Source organism: Dendronephthya gigantea, unplaced genomic scaffold, assembly GCF_004324835.1.
Source record: "Dendronephthya gigantea isolate DGI-Jeju-01 unplaced genomic scaffold, DenGig_1.0 000000F, whole genome shotgun sequence".
NCBI classification, from domain to species: Eukaryota; Metazoa; Cnidaria; class Anthozoa; order Malacalcyonacea; family Nephtheidae; genus Dendronephthya; species Dendronephthya gigantea.
In genome coordinates, this window is record NW_021163010.1 from 3,253,344 (window position 1) to 3,273,135 (window position 19,792).

Sequence of the window (19,792 nt, forward strand, 5' to 3'; positions counted from 1 at the left end):
GCCCGGTTACCCGAGATTCAACGAAGCGTGAGAGGACTTTGAGGTATTGAAACGAGCAGATAACACGATCCTGGCAGTCGTATAATCACCACAACAATAGCATGTGCTTGTTTGCTGTCTTAAATACTTATTTCAATACCTCAAAGTCCTCTCACGCTTCGTTGAATCTCGGGTAACCGGGCTCATGTAAACAGCCCCTAAAGAGGACTAGGGACTAGTCTGGTCAGTCATTCGGATTTCGGAGACGCATCACGCATCATTTAATAAAAAACACACTGTTTTCGCTCTGTATAGAAACTTCTCCGCAGTATATTTCGTTCAAAAATGAAATAAGGAAGGAAAAACCGCGCAAAATCAAGTTAACAGCTCACTTGCATGCATTTCACATTTTCAATCAAAATATACAAGATATAGTAATGAAAATCGGAAAGAATATGCTTCCAGTTGCTAATGCCTCTGGCTATTCAATTTCAAATCAACACGACCATGAATTAATAGTTGCAAAGCCAAAACCAAGCCATTCTTAAACCAATCATGACCGGTACCATGTACCTGAGCAAGATTCTTCCAACTTTTCCTAAACTTCTTCGAGTGATCATTCCTTCTTCGAGAGTATAAAGTCTGAGTGAGAACATTCCAACGGACAATGCACTTTATGCATCGATGCGGACACTTTACAGTAAAAGGCCTGTTAAAACGTGGTGCTTCTTATATGCCGAGCGCATTAACAATACATCAATTGATTAACTATTGTTTCAAATGCATGAGAAGCAAACGACTGTTTGAAAAAAACAACAACTTGTTGTTGTTTTGCATATTTCTATAGTCCGTTGCAAGTGATTAATAAATGGTGAGAGGTGTGACACGAATAATAAAGCTGCGTTGCTAGAGAACTGAAAATCCATCCATTTGGCCACTGCTTTTATGTAATAAGCATCACTGCTTCGTTCTGACGATACATTCGTTGGAATATTTAACGCGATTGCATGGTCACCTGCATATAGGCAGTCCCGTGTAATGTTGTCATCTTAAGATATATTTCTTTTCATTAACATCCTATAAGTATTCCATACTATCATTGAAATGAATGTTAATATAAATTAATTACTTTAAAGATTATTTCTCCAAGACGATGTTTATAAAATATTGTCCCTATATTTAAATACGAATTAATATTTGTGATTGTGTGAAGTCATCAACCTAGTTGATGGAAAATAAACATGGTTTTCTTTGAACAGCTGAAACATGGTTGACGGCATGCAGTTATGACCACAGAAAAGGACTAGACAATAGTCATTCATATTAAAAGACTGATTGAAAAATGTTTGTGAGAACATCTCGACGGCCGATACATAGACAAGTGAACGTTTTATGTATATTGAAACTAGCGCCAAAGAATATGTGTTAAGCACAGTTGAGGGCACTTTGCCCGCCACCAGCTAAAATCTATCAAGTTATCAAGGTTCGGGTTTGGATCAAAACACAAACTTGCGCCGTTCAATTTCTCATACGGACGTCTAAACGGAGCAAAAGACGCGCTACGTTTCGCGAGGTCATGCATGTATTCATCCCTCGTCGTGACCTCCTCTCGCAAAACGATGAATTAAAAACTTGTGCATACTTTTCAACCATGTTTATTTTTCACCAACTATTATTTAATAAAATTTAAAAATTTGTAGAATTTACTGGAAGAGGCGGGGGAGGAGGGGGTGGAGGAGGGCCAGAATTGTTTGCATGAATGGGAGGAGGAGGGGGAAAATGAATTTCAGGCTTTCCCTTCCTAGGGTCACCAGGGGAGATTTCGTCATTCGGACTTGGTAACATGGGAGGTGGTGGAAGAGGAAAGTCATCATTAAATGACGGACTATCCGGTCGTTGTAAGGGAGGTGGTGGCGGGGGAGGCGTTAATCCACGAGGAGGATTTTGCGGCGGTTCAAGACCATTTCTTGACGGCGATGGTATCTCTTCCTCATTCGTATCGGCGGGTTCGATTCGTAGAACATTCGGCAGCGAGGGCGGCAGCGAGGGCGGCAGCGGGGGCGAGGGTGGTCGGGGGACAGAGTTATTTCCTTGGTTACTGAAGGATCGTCGTGCGGGTGGAGCAGGATCAAGAACAAGCGGTTTATTAGAATGATTAGTATCACCTTCTTCTCGGATGTTATCTAAGTTCCGCAACTTTTCATTTCCAACAAAGAACGATTTCGGTCCAGAATGAGGAGTTTGGGCAGTTCTTGGGGAGAATGGTGTAGGTGGTGAGGTAGGAGATAGTGCCTAAGAAATAGAATGTTATACACGTGGAGTACAGCAATCAGTCGGGGTTAGATAAATAAAATAGTAGCCTTCTAGGTAGATGCAGCAAACCTTCCACAGACTTGGGTAATCGTTATCACGACAGTGGGGGTTACTAAAGGGCAAAGTTTAGTTGTCGTATAAGATTGAAACAAACTTTTGAGATTTACCTTTTCAGCTTCAGCACCTTTCTTCCAAGCCTGTTGGAACAATTTTGCCAGAGTTGTTGAACCTTGAATGGGAACTTCCTTCTTGCGGATAGTGCCTTTTCTGTGAGCTAAAGCGAATACGGAACTCAATTTAAAAAACGGTGGCACCATAATCTTCCCTCCTCGCACACAAATTCAGCGCGGTTTTGTAGTGAGTTGCAGGCCGGACGCCCGTCATTTGGTGGGGCTGTACCAGCTGTAAGCGATGTTAGAATGTGTGTTTGTTAGCAAAATTATCAAAATGATAATATGCTTAGACTCCAAAATATTTACAATTGGGTACTGGCCAGTCTAATTTTCCTACACAATACACTTCCAATTTTTGAACAGAAAGTATAGAACAGAAAATAGAGGAAATAAGTAAAAATACAATTGTTCACCAAAATTCTACTCACGGTGATCAGTAACATCAGAGCGAGCTCGGCCTCTTGATCCATTCTCCTGGAAATGTAATTTGAAAATTCATATTGCAACTCTGTTATAATTATAATAACTTGTAGGTACACCACGTAAGTATTAAATACTGCAAAGCTTTCGGTCCGTTAACCCGGACCTTCATCAGTGCAATTACTTGAATACACGTTTGCGCGTCACTTAAATATCATGTTAGTCGTGATTAGTAACATGATATTTAAGTGACGCGCAAACGTGTATTCAAGTAATTGCACTGATGAAGGTCCGGGTTAACGGACCGAAAGCTTTGCAGTATTTAATACTTACGTGGTGTACCTACAAGTTATTATAATTACTAAAGTCGCCATGCAATCATACAAGAAAATTATTAACTCTGTTATAGTTCCGCTCAACCAAATAGATAATTTTCCTAAGTCTCATTGCACTTGTGTACGAAAAATATTAACAAGCTTTTAAACTGGAAATTCAATCTGCGTGTACGGCCAACCAGGAAAGATTATAAAACTTGGTAAGGAAATACTAATTATATGCATGCTCGTCTGCATGTGTGGGATTTCTATGTGAATGAAATAATACATAAATTTTATTACAGCAAGAAGGACCATTTTCATTGTTATAGTGTTGATTCTACTTTTTTTTGTAAAGTAAACATTTCCACTCCTCGTTACCTGTAAAGATCCGAGCTCTGAGCTTGAACTGGAACCTGAAGATAATGACCGTTGTCTCTTTATCGTTCCAACAGTGAGATCTTCCACCTCTTGATGAACATTGTTCTTATTTTCTAACATCTGATAACCAAACTAAAAAAATTTTTGAATGTAAATAGACTATATTCTTCTATATGATATACCAGCACCGTTATTATTATTCACACTATTATATTACTCACACTTAAACACGAAGCGCTCACCTTTCCCACCCGTATACAGGTAACCCATCGTTGCATCGTTTTGGCATCACTTGCACACAGGCACTTCACTTGTCTTGATTCAAGATCTTTGGAAATACAAGGCTATAGGGCCAGAAAAAAGCGAACATAAAATATTTACAAAGGGACGTTTTAAAAAACTATGTTAGAGGCCTTCAGAACTGGTTATTTATAACCCTGGGATACATGGCCTCATATAACGCGGATGAAACTAGAATAACGGACATAGAGTGTTGCAGTGGATGAATACGTCGCTAGGAACAGGAAGGGGTGTAGGAGGAACTGTTCTATCGATGTACAGTTGAAAGCAGTTCTAAACCCCTCGAAACACCTCAACGAAAAACACAGTCTTCATTTGATTCAATGATTGGAGGTTGAATTACCTACCTTGACAACAAAGCAATGGTCCGTGGGGGCTTTTTGATTTTTTCTGAATTCTGTTGTTGTGTAAACGTATGTATTCTCAAACGATACAAGACAAGACAAGTTTCGTTGATTCTAAAACACACGTGTATGAGACATACTGTTAGCCATGCAACAAGTATGAAGTCAACAAGCTCGCCACTTATTATTGCGGCATCCAACGGTGTAAACTTGCCCAGCATTTTTCATTGATTAAATATCGCGCGGTACTGTTCTGATCGTTTTATCCAATCAAATTGCTCGTTAGAAGTTTCAAATTTGAGAATTAATACGCTAATGCCTTATATATAATAACAGAGGAATCAGACCTTTGTTTTTCCTTTTGGTGTGTAGTAAATCCCCGAAGCTCTCAAGAGAAAGTAATGTTTCTTCCAGGTTTTTCTTCCTTCTTTCAAATACAATATTCCATCAAGGTTGGGAAGACGCATTGCATCGGGTTTGAAGAACTCCTGAATACACACACAAGAGCCATTGAAGAAAATACCAGCTAGCGATGTTCGAAGAAAAGGAAACATTATGATAACTTACGCTTATTAGAGTATCTTTACTCTGTTCTGCTAATCGTGCTGAACCTTCATGTGTGTCACTCGATAGCAAATAATTCTGAACAAAACATTGATATTTTCAACAATTACAAAAAGAGATTAACGTCAGAAAGAAGATCCATAATCCATTCACGGCGTGATTCACTCTACCTGTGGATTTTTAAATAAAACATATTTATCTCTTCTCATAGTGAATACCAACTGATTATCCGTTTCCCGCGGCCATTGCGAAACAACGTCAACTACACATTCGTGATCTTCTAAAACACGATCTGCAAGACAGAACAGTCCAGTCAGCCACATCGGCGTTACGCTCAGATGCATGTTCTAAAGTGGTATCATCAATTTTTCTCAGTCGACAACGACAAGTATCGGTGTATTTGTGTAATTTTTGCATCGAAGTGGTGAAAAAGGCATTAGTATTGCTATAGTGATAGATCGCGAATTTCGCATCGGTATGAAAGGTTTTGCATAACAAATTTTTGCAACTTAACACATTCATGCTGTGCGTGAAAAGTAAAATACGTTCTGGGAAATACGTTTCTGAGAAAATACGTTTCTAGGAAAATGCGTTAAATATGTTTTAAAGAATTTTATGGTGAGTACGTATGTATACTGCAGCACAATGTTATTACTCATTATACTCATTAGCGTCATGATGGAGGAACGCCATGTTCATATTGAGGCAAGAATGGCCCGGGATTTGGAGGTAGAAACTCTGACACGCCTGTCTCGTTAGCCAACCGACAACAGTGTTAATATAATGTCGTATAGTTTTCTTAGGAGCTTCGGCATTTCTAAGCACTTCGCTGTCAGAACATCCGGCCTTATTAGTGCGCTTCTACGATGTTGCGTTATATATATATATATTTGCGCTATATGACTTCACTGCATGCATGGCTGTGCATATGTGCCTAATCCTGTTTAATCCGTTGGTGATATTTGATGTACAATTATATACATACGTAATTGGTTTCCAGGTTGTCTTTCCTCCAACACCCAATTAGTACTTGCTTCTCTGTCGTATTTCACGATCATTTTTTTACACACCATCCACGAAGTCCAAGACTGATCAACAATGATTGTCTTGGATGTCGGATCTTCATCGTTAAATACTTTGATTACCAGCTAAACAGAACAAAACAAATATATCAATAAAGTGAAAACTCGAAAAATAAGAATCTGTTGAAACCATAAAAACATATGACATTTATCTAAACCACATACGCCTTGAATTAGTAATTACCTTCTTGATTCTGGCCTCTCGTAATTTTTCCATCGCAATACGGATCTTTTCTTCTTTAAATTTCGCTTGTTGTTCTTCCTGAGAGAGCATAGAGAGACTGATTAGAAATGACATCACTCAGACAAGAAATACCACTTAGTGAATACCACTTAGTGAAAGACCGATCCGACTTTATGCAACCCTGGGTACAAGCCCAGACACGGGCTAACCTAACTTGACCTTTTTTTGTTATTATAATAAGGAAATTACTGGTTGACCTAACAACTAATATGGTATTAATATGAGATTAAATCTATAGTTCTCGGGTATATATTGCCCCAGTTATACATATCGTTGATTTTTTGATGTGTTCATTTTACAATAAAATAATGTGCAGACGGCCATTCTGAATAAAGGAGTCCTGAGAAAATGACGCAAAATATTCATATTACACCAGAGAGCGTAATAAATCACGCAGGTTAATAACATGAAGGTGAGAGAAGGTCGTAAATCACGGGAACGGGCGACTACTCAGAATTGGAAAAGTAAAATTATTTACAGTAGCTTTTTTAGTATAAAAGATATGATATAATACTCGAAACGCAAGATTCTTGATCAGCGTCACAATTGCTAGCCAGGTTAAAAAGACTGTTTGAGGGAAATGCAGCACCGTGATTAGCAGCTAATTTCAATTTTCGAGCTTTGATATTTTTCCAGAGACCTTTTGCCAGTGAGGACAGCATTCCTGCAGAGTTCCTACTACAACCTGTTTCGAAGGGTAGGACAGTATCATCATCGGAATACAGCCGATTCAGGTTGAGCGTTTAACGGAAGTGTGAATCACGTTCGTTGTGGGCGTTGCAATAAAATACAAAGTATTTCATCTGAAATTGAAACCACTACTGAGGACAAATTTAGTTCCTTTGCAACATCAATATATCGTCAGGAAAAATTGCCCGTTCTTGTATTTCCGCCCCTTTCTATTGTAGTTTATCTGCAATACTTGACCTCAGGTCTAATGATAGTGCTTTTCCTGCCTGATAGGAGCGTCCTTTTTTGCTTACACTCTACATTTGCACCTAAATGAACAAGGGCGGCTCAGCCCGCTTAGAAACGTCAATTTACTTCTATAGAAACGTCACAATGCAACGCCCACAACGAACGTGATTAACACTTCCGTTAAATCGGCTGTAGGATTTATAGTTCTGAAATGGTTAAACCAACACACAGGAACCTCTATTGATATTAAGTGGGAAAAATTTCCGTTTCGCACCAGGGGCAACTGACCGTTGGAAAGATTTAGTGACACTTTTTTCTACTCATAAAATACAGTCGTGTTGGGATATAGTCTATGTAGGAGTGAGTTTAAGGAAGTGAGTCTGTGACAGTTCCTCTAAAAATTTGCATAATTTAATATCTTACAAGAGTTAGTTCCTCTCGACTTTCTAGTTCCTCTCCTAATGCTTCTAACTGCATCTTCACATCTGCTGTGACCTAAAAAGTAAGTCAGAATTAGGTAAGGAACTTACAGACATTTGAAGTCCAAAAATTCTGTTTTGATATTCTTTATCAGTACTACAAATTCTGCAGCATTTTCATCTGCAGCTGATCTTAATTCATTCATATTATTTTATTACAGGTAAATAGCAGTAATTAACCTGGGCTGTTGTTATTTTTGAGGCAATAGTGTTTCAACCTTTTTGCACTTTAAAAACTTTCTTACCTTGACAGGAGATGACAATCTGCTATTGGCAAGCTTGGATGGTGATGGGGATCTTGCTTCAGCTGGTTCAGATACCTTAACATCTATTTGCAGATCTTTCTCCATAATGCAGAGATCTTCTAATAGTGCATCTAAATCTACATCTCCACTTTCCTCAATAGCATTCATTGAAAACGATATTTCATCCTGAAGAACAGTTTAAATTTTTTGTTGAATTTTAAGAGTACACTAAGTATGGCTATTTGCATATTTAGTTTGCATATTCAGAGATGAACTGTACCAATGGTTCATTGTTTTCTGGTGGCTCTTCCTCAACTTGTTGACCATCAGGTTGGATCAGTTCCTACAGCAAAAATAAATTAAAGCCAAGTTCTTCTCCAACATATTGTTGCTATAAAAAATTTACTTGGTACTAGATTACATGATTTGGAAGAAATGTATTTTCTTGCTGTTCATTTTTTAATGCCTTTAATGCTATACAAATTTATACAATTGTTTTTTATAGCATGGATATATGAATACATGACAAAGTTCAGGAGAATCTTAGTGGTAGATGATGGTAGGTAGTTATGATTATACTAGTGCATGGAAGATATCTTACCACTTGAAAACCCTCAAGGTCCATTAACATCTTATCAATATCAGCCTCATGATCATCTAGTTCATGTTCAGATTCACTTTCATCACTTTGTTCTTCAAAACTACTGGACGTCCTCCCAGAGTTTGCATTGTCATAATATGAAGCTAAGCTTGTTGCATCTTCTGAACCAATAGAAGTGCTCATCTCATAACCATTAGTATCCATTGTATTTGTACATATACCTTGTAGTTTAAAATTAAAACTAAAATTAAAATTTTATCTTTGTAAGTCAGATAATGCTTTTAATGTCTTTTGCATTTAAACAACAAGTTTAAACAAACATAACCATGTCCAGGTGACATTTGAATTAAACTGGTATCAATCCATAACATCACACTACAGATGTTACAGTATGTCCTTGCCTTTTTAGGTATAAAATAGCATGCCTTTACACATCCAGTTCAATGTATGCTTTTTCACATTCTTGAAGTACATAGTATTTGTTTAATATGTTTACTCAAGAATTATCAGTTGGACTACTGCACTAGTATATCACATCGATTTCTAGATTAAAAAAGGCCACACTTAAAAGCAGTAGAGTAATTTGCAGTTTCGAAATAACCACCTTCACAATGCAATAAAATGTCACAATTATAAAATTAGGAATGCCTCAAACACAACATCACGTGTTCAATAATTGTAGTCATAACAATGGTTAAAATAAAGTTTGTATATAAATATCACGACAATAATTATTCCCGAAGACCAAGTTCCTTGTTAATTCATTGTAATAGTCGGGCTAAAATAACCGAGTGACTAACCCTAAACGAGGTTAATTGATAGTATATATATTACGATTCCGGTTTAATACATTACGAGTATACAAAGCTTTAAATTCACAATGGCTGTTGATATCTCATATCTCGTAATTTATAAGAAAAGTTAATGAAAATTAATAAAATTCATATTCCTAGTTTATTATAAAACAGCCAAGTCAATAATTACCACACTCAATATCAGTGTAAAATGTACGATTTTCTACATGTATAATTGTAAATATTACCTTGCACACGAAGTCACATCCGATTATAACTTTACGTTTATGTATGTATGTCTCGATCAAGGACTGACTATTGACAAAAGAAAGTTTGAATTTTAAAATTCTTCACCGGTGGACGCTTAAAAATCGGCGTGTTTTACAAGAAGCTATATCGTTTTCCCACAAATAATTTATGCCTTGTATATTGGCCTTCTTTCAAATTCTTAACATCGCAAACCTGAAACCTCAGACACGGTATTTTGGGCCATTGGGATGGGCCAATGAGTATCCAATCTTCTAACCAAGGAGACATAAAAACAAAATATTTAGAAACTTCACATTTACCTTTAATAGTGAATGTCCACGCTCTCTTTTAAGGATTTAAATTGTCATTTACATGACCGACCCTCGGAATTTATTTTTAATTTCATGTACACTTGTTGACTTTGTTGGTGGTCCATTACCCGTTCGGGCTTTTAACACCGGGTTTCCGGTACGTGACGTCTGTCACTATGATCGTTACTAATCAATTACTAATCAACATTCCTGATTCATCGGCGAGATACGAGATAGTGATCAGTCAGGTAGAAATAATTTATTGAGTGGTTCGCCGACTGAAAAGTGTCTATAGAATATATAAACACTGAAACCTGACCTTAATGGTTAATAGATTTCCCATTCTAATTAAAGCTTAAAGCTCTTTATCAAGTTTCCCTTTTTTTCTTGATCTTTGTTTAGAGGGTTCCGCATTTTCCGTCCCTTAAAGGTTCCGGGGTTTTCGTGTCCCTTGTTCCTTTCTTAGTAGTTTCTGGTGTTGGTGCTAGTTCCTTACACTTCTTTAACAATTCCCTGTTCCTGGTTTGTTGAACACTCAATGCCAAGTGAAGTGACTCCCTAGTTCAGTTGCTAGGGTTTCATTTTTTTTTACTAGTACTATTAACTACTTTATCACTCACGTTTTTTTTTACCAGTACTAGAAACTGTTGATATGGTACTAAAATTCCCAAATTATGAATTAACTAAGTACATATTTGAGTGATATTTGCCATTTCGAAACAAATGAGTTTCGAACTATAAACGTTTTCACTCGGCTGACTTTAACAACAAGCTCCTTAGAGTTTACTGTTTTGACGTACAAAATACCAAGTATCATAAAAACTATCTTATTAAGTCCCCAGGTCCAGCAATTGAATTGACCGGCTTATTTGTAAACTACCCGTGAAATTTTGATTTGTTTTCTATGGTCGACCATTGATTGAAAACATTGACTGAACCTGTAGAAATAATATTATATAATATGGCATGGACATGCAACACTCTTGCACTTTGCCTTTTTTAAATCAACAGGGTTTCGTTTCCTTTCCGGTCAGGTGATAATTATTGATGGTCAACTGATTCCTTGATTTTGGGATTTCTAAACTACTCTGAATAACTGAATAGTTAGTGTATCAACACAAAAGCCAAGGAAGAAAGAATGAGGCTATCAACAATTATATTTTACGCCATTATTCCACTTTTCGTGGTGCATTTGGAGTTGGCATTGTGCAGATCATTCACGATTGACTACGAACGCGATTGTTTTCTTAAAGATGGAAAAGAATTTCGTTATATTTCCGGCGGTTTTCATTATTTTAGAGCGCCAAGATTCTACTGGAAGGATAGACTATTGAAGATCAAAGCCTCAGGTCTCAATGCTGTGCAGAGGTGAGGCTAGTGAGCTTGGTTATTTCTGAACCATTAAATAGTGAATTGCGACTTAACGCTCGATGGATCGTCCATTTGTACTGTTCTAGACACGAGTAAGATGATAAAAAGGCATTGGACACTATTTATAATTGCGTACATGTCATACACTGATTCACAGAAACACAGTGGCTGGCTCCCTTATAGTCCCATACAACACAGGGAACACTGATTTGATTTAACCAGGTTAATCTCCAAGTTCATTTTCATTTACAGGGGGGGGCAACTTCTGGTTGTTTCATTGACTGTACCAACAGCAATTTTTTGGGGGGGTAAATTGAAAAGCCCTTCTAATCACTAAATTTATTTTTTAATTTCCAGTGCATCATGCAACCCAATTATCCCTACAACCCATGACATTAATATTGGCGAATAAGGCAATCTGGCCTAGTCACTGTTTATATTGATTCGAGGAATTTTAGGGGACACCAACACTTTAATAAGAATGGTACATGATTTAGCAATACCACACACTATACCCAGGCTAGCTAGTCCTGATTCAATCTATATGTGACAGTTCAACTTCACACCTATATAAATCATCTGTTGGACAATCCCATGGCATTTTGCAGTGTTACAATTGCCAATTTTTTAAAGTGCACACAATTTTTTAAAGTGTGTACCTTATAGTTTTCTTCCATTATCTATCTGATCATGGAAAAATCAAATATTTTAGTGCATCAGGGCTTTTTATAGCTTTTTGACTGAGGTGCCCCTGAGTGAAATTAAACTCCTCATAAGTTAATTTCATAAGTGCATTTAATCTGTGTTCAGTAACACTTCCTGACTGACGCGTGGTGACTGATGATTATATGCTGTCAGGTTTCTCCTAAGTCGTAATGACCTTGGTCACAAGTGCCGGTAACATGGATAACACGGAGTCGAAGTTCCGGAGCCGGAGTTTCGGAGCCGGAGTCCCGGAGTAAAAATTACGGAGTCTGGCGTAATAATATTGGAAAACACGGAGTCAAAAATTATGGAAAACACGTAGTCTGCCAAAAACATGGAAAACATGGAGTATAAATGTTTGGAAAACACGGAGACTGACGGAGTCAACGTAAATTATACATATATTCATAAATGAAGGATCGCTCATAAGTCTATACTAATTTTTTATACCACAGTAATAGTATAAAAGAAAGAATACACAATAACAAAAGATTATAGCTATAATGCCTCTTGCTCAAAGTCATAAAATTATTGTTGTAGCTAACTACATTACGTGTCCTTATATCACCTTAAATCACACCAAAACTGCCACATCCAATTTCCTTTTTGTCTACAATATCCTCCCATTTAAATTGAGGAATATTATTCAGAACGGACTTTACATCATCTTTAAGGATAAGTTTTTCGGTCGTTTTTTTACCATTTGCAGAATAGCAAAAACTTTACGCGAATTTGACGCCATGTTGTTTAAAAGACGCTATCAAATTTGCATAATTCACGTTGAGTCATTGACCACTGAGCTTGGCAGACTTCCAAACATTTATACTCACCCACCGGTTGTGATTCGGAACGCATTAAAAAACGAGACCGGGATTATATGTAATTCAATACTCGTTTACAAGACTCTGAGGTCAGTGCAAGTGGAAGCCTGGCTCTCAAGTCTCTTGTGAGCAAGAGATCCCCTTTCAGGCGCGTTGCGCGAATGCAACTAAGATAATGAAGATTGAGATTATGTACTCCGTGGGTTGAGCATCACAAGACGGTCTTACCAGTGAAGAGAGGATTGCACCCTCCCACTCAATGACTCAAACTATTTTAAAACTGTTATTGCAATTTGCAAAGAATTCTAAATCTGTGTGCCAAATTTTAGGAAGCGAATAATAAATATCATTCTGGCATTTGTCTTTGATGGGACAGCTGGTGTTATGCCCTTATAGTTCAGTGTCATTGAATTTTCATCTTCTATTTAATTATCTTTTATTTCATTATAATATTTTCATCTTTTACCTTATCTTATCTAAACGGATTAAAAAAGTATAAAAATAAAAACAATTTTTCTTTAGTTATGTTCCTTGGAATATTCATGAACCCACCCCAGGACATTATAATTTTGATGGCGATGCAGATCTTCTTGCTTTTATCCAATTGATCAAGGAAACCGGTCTACTGATGGTCTTAAGACCAGGTATTAAGGTTCAAGGCTTACTTTAGGCGTCGCATTTTAACCAAAACACTAGACAAAAAGACAATATGAGATGATGAATCTTTCTCTACTCTTCGTTATCCCATGTCTTAACTCGACGCGATGAAATGCGACGTCTTCAGTTAGTTCAGTAACAATTCAATGAACTGAGTTGGCAAATCTTGTCAAATTCGCGAAAAATCAGTTATAAAGTTCCTAATTACTTTGTCATTAATCATTATAATCATAATTTATCAGCAGACTTGCAGTCGCGCAAGTCTTATGTTACTAAACTCAGTCTAAAGATTATTTTTGAACCGCATCATCCGCATGAAAACAGACGCCCGGAAGTTACCCTTTGGAGAGTTTTGCCATTCCTTGACATCATATCAGGTCAATTAACTTTATCTCCATGTCTTTGTAGGACCATATATCTGTTCTGAATGGGATTTTGTAAGTGATCCACCATTCCGAAATATCATTTTGTTGAAGGATTTGAGCCATATATCAAGAGTGAAATTATATTTTTTATTTAGGGAGGTCTTCCAGCATGGCTCCTGAAGAATCAATCCATTGTCATACGTTCATCTCACGATAAAAGTATGTCCAGTTGTATCCTTGCATAATTGCCAAACCTGCATGTTGTTTATCTTATTGCTTTCAATAGAGTCCCTAGACTGAAAACGATCAGTTTCAGGAAAGCGCTGTTTTCAGAACAAAGATAAGGAAAGTTTCATGTTTGTTTTGTTTTATTTCTATAGCATATATGGACGCTGTTACATCTTGGATGACGGTACTTCTTGGTAAAATAAAGCCATTTCTGTATGTAAATGGTGGTCCTATCATTTCTGTTCAGGTATTACATATATAAACATCGTACGCATCATTGGCACATTGCCATCAATCACTAGCTTTACAAACTCGTATCCAAGGTTGATCCAACCTTTATTGTCAAAATTCTTTTCGGGAAAATTCTCTATGCTTACATGAAAAGATTTCATGACAGCTTGATCAATATATCAATATTTAAATATCCAGGTTGTATTGACCCATAACAAACATCTAAAAATAATGTTCAATTTTAGGTTGAAAATGAATATGGTATATACCCAATCTGTGATCATGATTATATGAAATATTTACAAGGTTTATTTGAAGATGTTTTGGGAAAAGACGTTATCTTATTCACCACAAATCCCGCAGTTACACGTGTAATGGAATGTGGGACAATTCCGACTTTATTTAACACCGTTGACTTTGGACCAGGTATATTAACTTGCGGTTTGACGTATAGGCATAGTTATCCAGTGTGTTTTCCCTTGAAACACTTGACCACACTTGGCTTGATCTCATCAGACATCGTCAGAAGGGCCGAGGACCATTGTCACGGTAGAGATGAAGGCATGCAGCAGAAAAAATAGCTAATTTTTCTGCTTCAAATTTTTTTGTATATTTTGAAATGTAGTCCGCGGTAGGCTGGTGATGAAATCATTCATAAACTTAACGAACCAATATCCTTCGACCACGAGCCTTCCACTTTATGACTTCATCTAAAATTTATGCCATTTCTTTTGGTAATATACCCTGCATGCATGTTCTTGCATGTCATGCTCAAGGTTTCTTTATAAGTTCTAAATAAATGCAGAAATGACTATTTCTCTGTCTTGTGAAGGTGATAATGTAACAGCGGCGTTTGAAGTGATGAGAAAATATCAACCCCATGGTCCTTTGGTAAACAGCGAGTTCTACACAGGCTGGTTAGATAATTGGGGTAAACCTCACCAGACCAGATCTTCTGAAGTCGTTGCCGGCATGTTGGATGATATTTTAAAGAGAAATGCGTCAGTCAACATGTATATGTTTTTTGGAGGGACTAACTTTGGATTTATGAATGGTAGAGTGTATTTTCAACACGTCTTTTTAGCCCAATTTTTAACTTAGTATATGGTATTGTGACGAAAGGAATAATTGGAAATTCCCCTGAATTCTGCACCAGTAGTTTTGCACGTTCAGCTTTGATATTAATATTGCTTTTAGATTTTAAATATATTTTGGGTTTTTTCCCTAAATTTTAAGGGGCGAACTACAACTATCATCCAGATAGATATCAAGCTCAACCAACAAGCTATGATTACGATGCACCACTATCAGAGGCTGGGGACATAACGGATAAATATCATGCCGTGAGAAACGTTATAGGAAAGTACCTACCTATCCCTCCAGGTCCTATACCACCCTCTGGTCCCAAACAAGCCTACGGAAAAGTTACTATGGAACAGGTGTGTAGTAAATTCACTTATGGGTAATAAAACTCAAAGATCCCTCTAAACATTCTCAATAAATATTTTCACCGACTTCAAGGCCAAGTTTAGATTTGCTGTCTCGATTTGCGAATACGAGTACCCGTATGTCATTTTCATAACACATATCCAAATACGTTTTTTTAGGTTATTTCGCTTCAAGAAATTCTTAATGACTTCACAATCTTCTCCTGGACAAAATCAAAGTATCCGATCTCCATGGAACAACTCGGATATTACTACGGTTTTGTCGTTTACAAGACAGTGATTTCCTTACAAAATGTTGCTACATTAAACGTTCCAGGAATTCGTGATAGAGGCGTTGTCTATTGTGATAGGGTAAGATTAGTCTATCCACTATAATATACGGTACCGATATCTGATTTTTTCTTCTAATATTTGCATGGTATTTCATGCAGAAACGTCTTGGTATTATTGACCGAAACGGACACACAGAGTTGAAGATTGAAGATGACAGTTGTAAAAATCTCATGATCCTTGTTGAGAACGAAGGACGAATCAACGCTGGTAGTAAAATGATTGACCCCAAAGGCATAATAAAAAATGTTACCCTAAATAAACAGACTTTACTCAACTGGGAGGTAGCGCCATTTTTACCCATGACACACGCCGAAAGCAGAAAAATAGAATCTTTTGACGAGAAGGATCCATCTGGCGTGTATGCTGGTAGTATTGTTCAACCAATAAAAGCCCCAAAAGACTCGTATCTTATGTTAAAAGGATGGAATAAGGTATATACTAGATCTACTGCGTCGGGTTAAATCCTCATACACGTGGAGATAACAGGATTCTCTTTAGAAACTCTTTAAAAAGTGTTGAAATTACTGCATTTCTACTTATGTTGCTCTATCTATCCAAGTGTTTTTTATATCTATCCAAGTGTTTTTGATATCTATTCAAGTCGTTTAAAATACTACATTTTAATTATTTTACAACTCTCTTTTCTTTTGGTGTAACACTGAACAGTAATTCTAAATTCAACTTCATTCATACACTGAATTGTTTACTGTCTTGTTTTAGGGTCAAGTATATATCAATGGCTTCAATCTTGGACGTTATTGGCCAGTTGAAGGACCTCAAATAACTTTATATGTTCCAGCTAATGTGCTTCGTGCCGATTCTCACAATAATATTGTTGTCTTAGAGATGGATAAAGCCCCGTGTTTGACACAATCGTCATGTTTTGTTGAGTTCGTTACTACACCAATACTAAATGGAACAGTGCCAAGTGTTTATCACTGAACCAGTTCAGGTTTAAAATCTTCCTACGGGGAAGATAATTCTTACGGGACTATTATTTTAAAATATAATAATTAGCAACAAAAATTATAAGCATAATGTTGTAACATGTATAGGTTGTGAAAGAATTGGTAAATCAGAATCGGGATATTTTGTTGTTAACTATAACTTAACTACGTAAAATGTAGTTAAGAGTTTTTTGTACAACTGACCCTTGGTTTAATGCGAAATAGTTGATATTCGTGGGCATCGTGGCTTGAAGAAAAAAAAATTTCGATATCAAATGGTCGTGTTCAATCTGACAATCTTATGATAATGGTATTTTAAAAATATATCTTTTGCAAATTTTCAACCCACATGATGCGGATATATGCAGTTCGATTCATTCTTATATCAGCAGAGTTCGACAGAAGCCCTTAGTTTAGTGAAGGAACTCTTTCAAATAACAACAGTAGAATCGGTTTTTTAAAAATGAAAAAAGAAAAAGTCTTCTTAACGATTTATATGTAGTTGGAGAACCGTGACGCTACTTTGAAAAACCTGGCCCACATTTTTACTGATGATTTTTGAATTTTTGGTGAAATTACTCTCATTCCGTAGGTCTAAGTTCCAAATAGTAATTACCTAGACAGTAGCTAAGTATCCTTAAACAGTCCAGGAAACCAATATAAACGTTCATTAGGATCTTGATCATCAATCCAAATCATACCCTCTTGAATCATGTGGTCCTAACGAATTTTGAGAGGAAGAAAAATTTTTTTTTTCAATTGGAGACATCAATAGATACAAACGATGGGCTGAATAGGGTTTGCCACATGCTGAACATTTTGGATTTGCAGGCAAATGATTCTATACCAACTTTTCAGAGCTATTTTTATGAAAACTAGAGAACACATAAGCGGAATCTGATAATATTCTCCCTTCTTGGGATACTATATTTGTACCTACCACAACATGAACTGCTCGTTTCTCTTCCCATCCTAACTGAGACTTCACAGCAGATAATGAAATGTATGAGGTTGCCTAAATTTATGTCAAATTAATCAGGATACAATATGGCAATATTACTGACTTACTACAACCAACCTGTCAGAGTATATTTAATGAGGTCCATATTAAAATATGATTAACTACATTATATGTACAGTACCTGTGCCAGCTGTAGAACTGTAGTGTGGTCCATATTCAATTCACCAGGGACAGATTGAACTATTCTACTTTTTCCAACAGGAATAATTTGAAAGCCACTTCCTAATGTATGAAGTTTCTTGATAGCACGAGCTAGGTCATCCCTAGGATATTAATTTTAAAAAAGCTGGTCAGGGGAATCTTGATTTTAGAGCTGCCCTCCATTTTTTTTCAGTTATGTAGTACTTTTTATGAGTTTGATTATATAGTTGTTGATATAGTTGTTATTGATGATTTATATATAGTTGTTATTGATGATTTATATATAGTTGTTATTGTTGAATTAGAAAGACCTAGCTGACAATAAGATAGCAAGATTTGTAACTGGAAAGGCAGGACCACACACTATATATGTAAGAAGTAAACTTGTAATGACTACATCTACAAGACTCACTCAGTGACATCTTGTCTGGATTTTCCGCCTCCTTTCAACAATAAACGATGGAGTTCATCAAGAGCTAGAAGTCCTATTAATGAATATTATCATTTGAAATTATCTAATGTTGGTAAAGCATTTGCCAGATGAAAAGCAAAACTTGAATTAAATGTTAGTTATTTACAGACCTACTGTAGAAAATGGGCTAAGATCTCTAATCAGCATACATACATTATATAATTTACTGTGAGATCTATATGTCATATGTGTCAATCATAATACGAAATGATCTTTAGGCTTTTACCTCCATTTCTTGTTCTTGTTGCCATACAAATTTCAATTGCCTGAACACCAAGCTGTAAATAAGTAATGTTGATAGCTGCATTATGTAACAAACTGCACCTTATGGTCATGACACCATATATGCTAACAATGTTTAATTTATGTCAATTAATATTGATTACCATAACAGCAACCTAATTATAATCACAATACTTCTGTTAACTATGCTTGACCATGTTTGATGGTGCTAAACAAATTTATCATTTCGCTCACCTCATAATAAAAATCACCTACTCCTAACATTTCAGCCCAGAATCCTTTGCTTGCTAGAATTGAAAAAATGATTTGATCTTGTAATAAATCTCTATGACAAATTAATTAATTCCCATACCACCAATTCAAAACTAAATTCAAGAAAATACTGAAGACATACATGCCAGAGGGTCAACTCCAATTCGTGCACACATTTGCTGAAAATGACCTCGAAATTCAGGATTTTTCTTGATATCAGACTTGTGTTTGGTAGCAAATTCTTCAAGATATGTTTTAAATGATTCTAGTTGCTTTGACATCTAAAATGCCAGGATAATAGTTTAATAGTTTATCAACTGCAGACAGACAAATAATCATCAAATTATTACCACATTTTTATTTTGGTAAAATATTAATATCCTGGTTTTCACGTTATATATTTTTGTAAACTGATTTTAATTAAACCTGAGTTATCTGTGCATCAGCAATAGCAGTCCCTTTTTGCTCATATTTAGCCTGAAAAACATTAATATACATACACCGTTTTCATTTATAACACCTTGACCATAACTTTGACAATTGTAATAAAGCTATAAACTAGTATAAAGTAGTATAAACTACCTTTGCTAATCTTTGCTTATTAATAGCACCAATACCGCCCGGTCCACGTCTCATTGTTTTGCCGGATGTCTACTGAGATAACCTTCTTGTAATGAACATACAGTTAGTTTTTACTTTTTACGTTTATTTTTTGATGTAGTTTGTTTCCATATTCTAAATTTTTGGTGGACCTTCTAATTTTAGGGATAAAATAGGATGATAACGGGTAAAACAGGATCGACTGAAGAACCGAGAAAAACATTGAAACACAAATCAACAATTTTC

General features: G+C 36.3%; 3 protein-coding genes across 5 annotated transcripts; 1 reads left to right on the forward strand and 2 right to left on the reverse strand.

Moving 5' to 3' along the window:
- Window positions 1–391: 391 nt before the first annotated feature.
- On the reverse strand, window positions 392–9,984 carry LOC114518959 (amyloid beta A4 precursor protein-binding family B member 1-interacting protein-like). Of its 2 annotated transcripts, XM_028539013.1 has the most exons (17): window positions 9,721–9,984; window positions 9,400–9,466; window positions 8,358–8,578; window positions 8,037–8,099; window positions 7,757–7,942; window positions 7,456–7,527; window positions 6,055–6,132; window positions 5,774–5,936; window positions 4,959–5,080; window positions 4,792–4,866; window positions 4,572–4,712; window positions 4,228–4,338; window positions 3,823–3,924; window positions 3,581–3,712; window positions 2,894–2,939; window positions 2,460–2,566; window positions 392–2,271 (listed from the first exon to the last, which is right to left on the reverse strand). In XM_028539013.1, the coding sequence occupies exons 3-17, from the start codon at window positions 8,559–8,561 to the stop codon at window positions 1,666–1,668; spliced, it is 2,208 nt and encodes a 735-aa protein (XP_028394814.1). In that variant the 5' UTR covers window positions 8,562–8,578; window positions 9,400–9,466; window positions 9,721–9,984; the 3' UTR covers window positions 392–1,665. The 2 variants fall into 2 exon arrangements, with proteins under 2 accessions (XP_028394814.1, XP_028394822.1); XM_028539021.1 differs by lacking the exon at window positions 9,400–9,466.
- Window positions 9,985–10,757: 773 nt separating this feature from the next.
- LOC114539918 (beta-galactosidase-like) lies at window positions 10,758–17,056 on the forward strand. The gene is made up of 11 exons (XM_028560395.1): window positions 10,758–11,079; window positions 13,131–13,252; window positions 13,674–13,702; window positions 13,786–13,849; window positions 14,011–14,105; window positions 14,335–14,515; window positions 14,922–15,143; window positions 15,326–15,528; window positions 15,697–15,888; window positions 15,969–16,301; window positions 16,591–17,056. Exons 1-11 carry the CDS (start codon window positions 10,850–10,852, stop codon window positions 16,810–16,812), a joined length of 1,893 nt encoding a protein of 630 aa, XP_028416196.1. The 5' UTR covers window positions 10,758–10,849; the 3' UTR covers window positions 16,813–17,056.
- On the reverse strand, window positions 16,693–19,685 carry LOC114540078 (vacuolar-sorting protein SNF8-like). 2 transcript variants are annotated; one of them, XM_028560466.1, is made up of 10 exons: window positions 19,529–19,685; window positions 19,373–19,423; window positions 19,089–19,227; window positions 18,929–18,981; window positions 18,678–18,729; window positions 18,392–18,464; window positions 17,960–18,101; window positions 17,758–17,832; window positions 17,434–17,537; window positions 16,693–16,779 (listed from the first exon to the last, which is right to left on the reverse strand). In XM_028560466.1, the coding sequence occupies exons 1-9, from the start codon at window positions 19,580–19,582 to the stop codon at window positions 17,445–17,447; spliced, it is 732 nt and encodes a 243-aa protein (XP_028416267.1). In that variant the 5' UTR covers window positions 19,583–19,685; the 3' UTR covers window positions 16,693–16,779; window positions 17,434–17,444. The 2 variants fall into 2 exon arrangements, with proteins under 2 accessions (XP_028416267.1, XP_028416209.1); XM_028560408.1 differs by lacking the exon at window positions 16,693–16,779 and having other exon boundaries at window positions 17,058–17,537.
- Window positions 19,686–19,792: the final 107 nt, after the last annotated feature.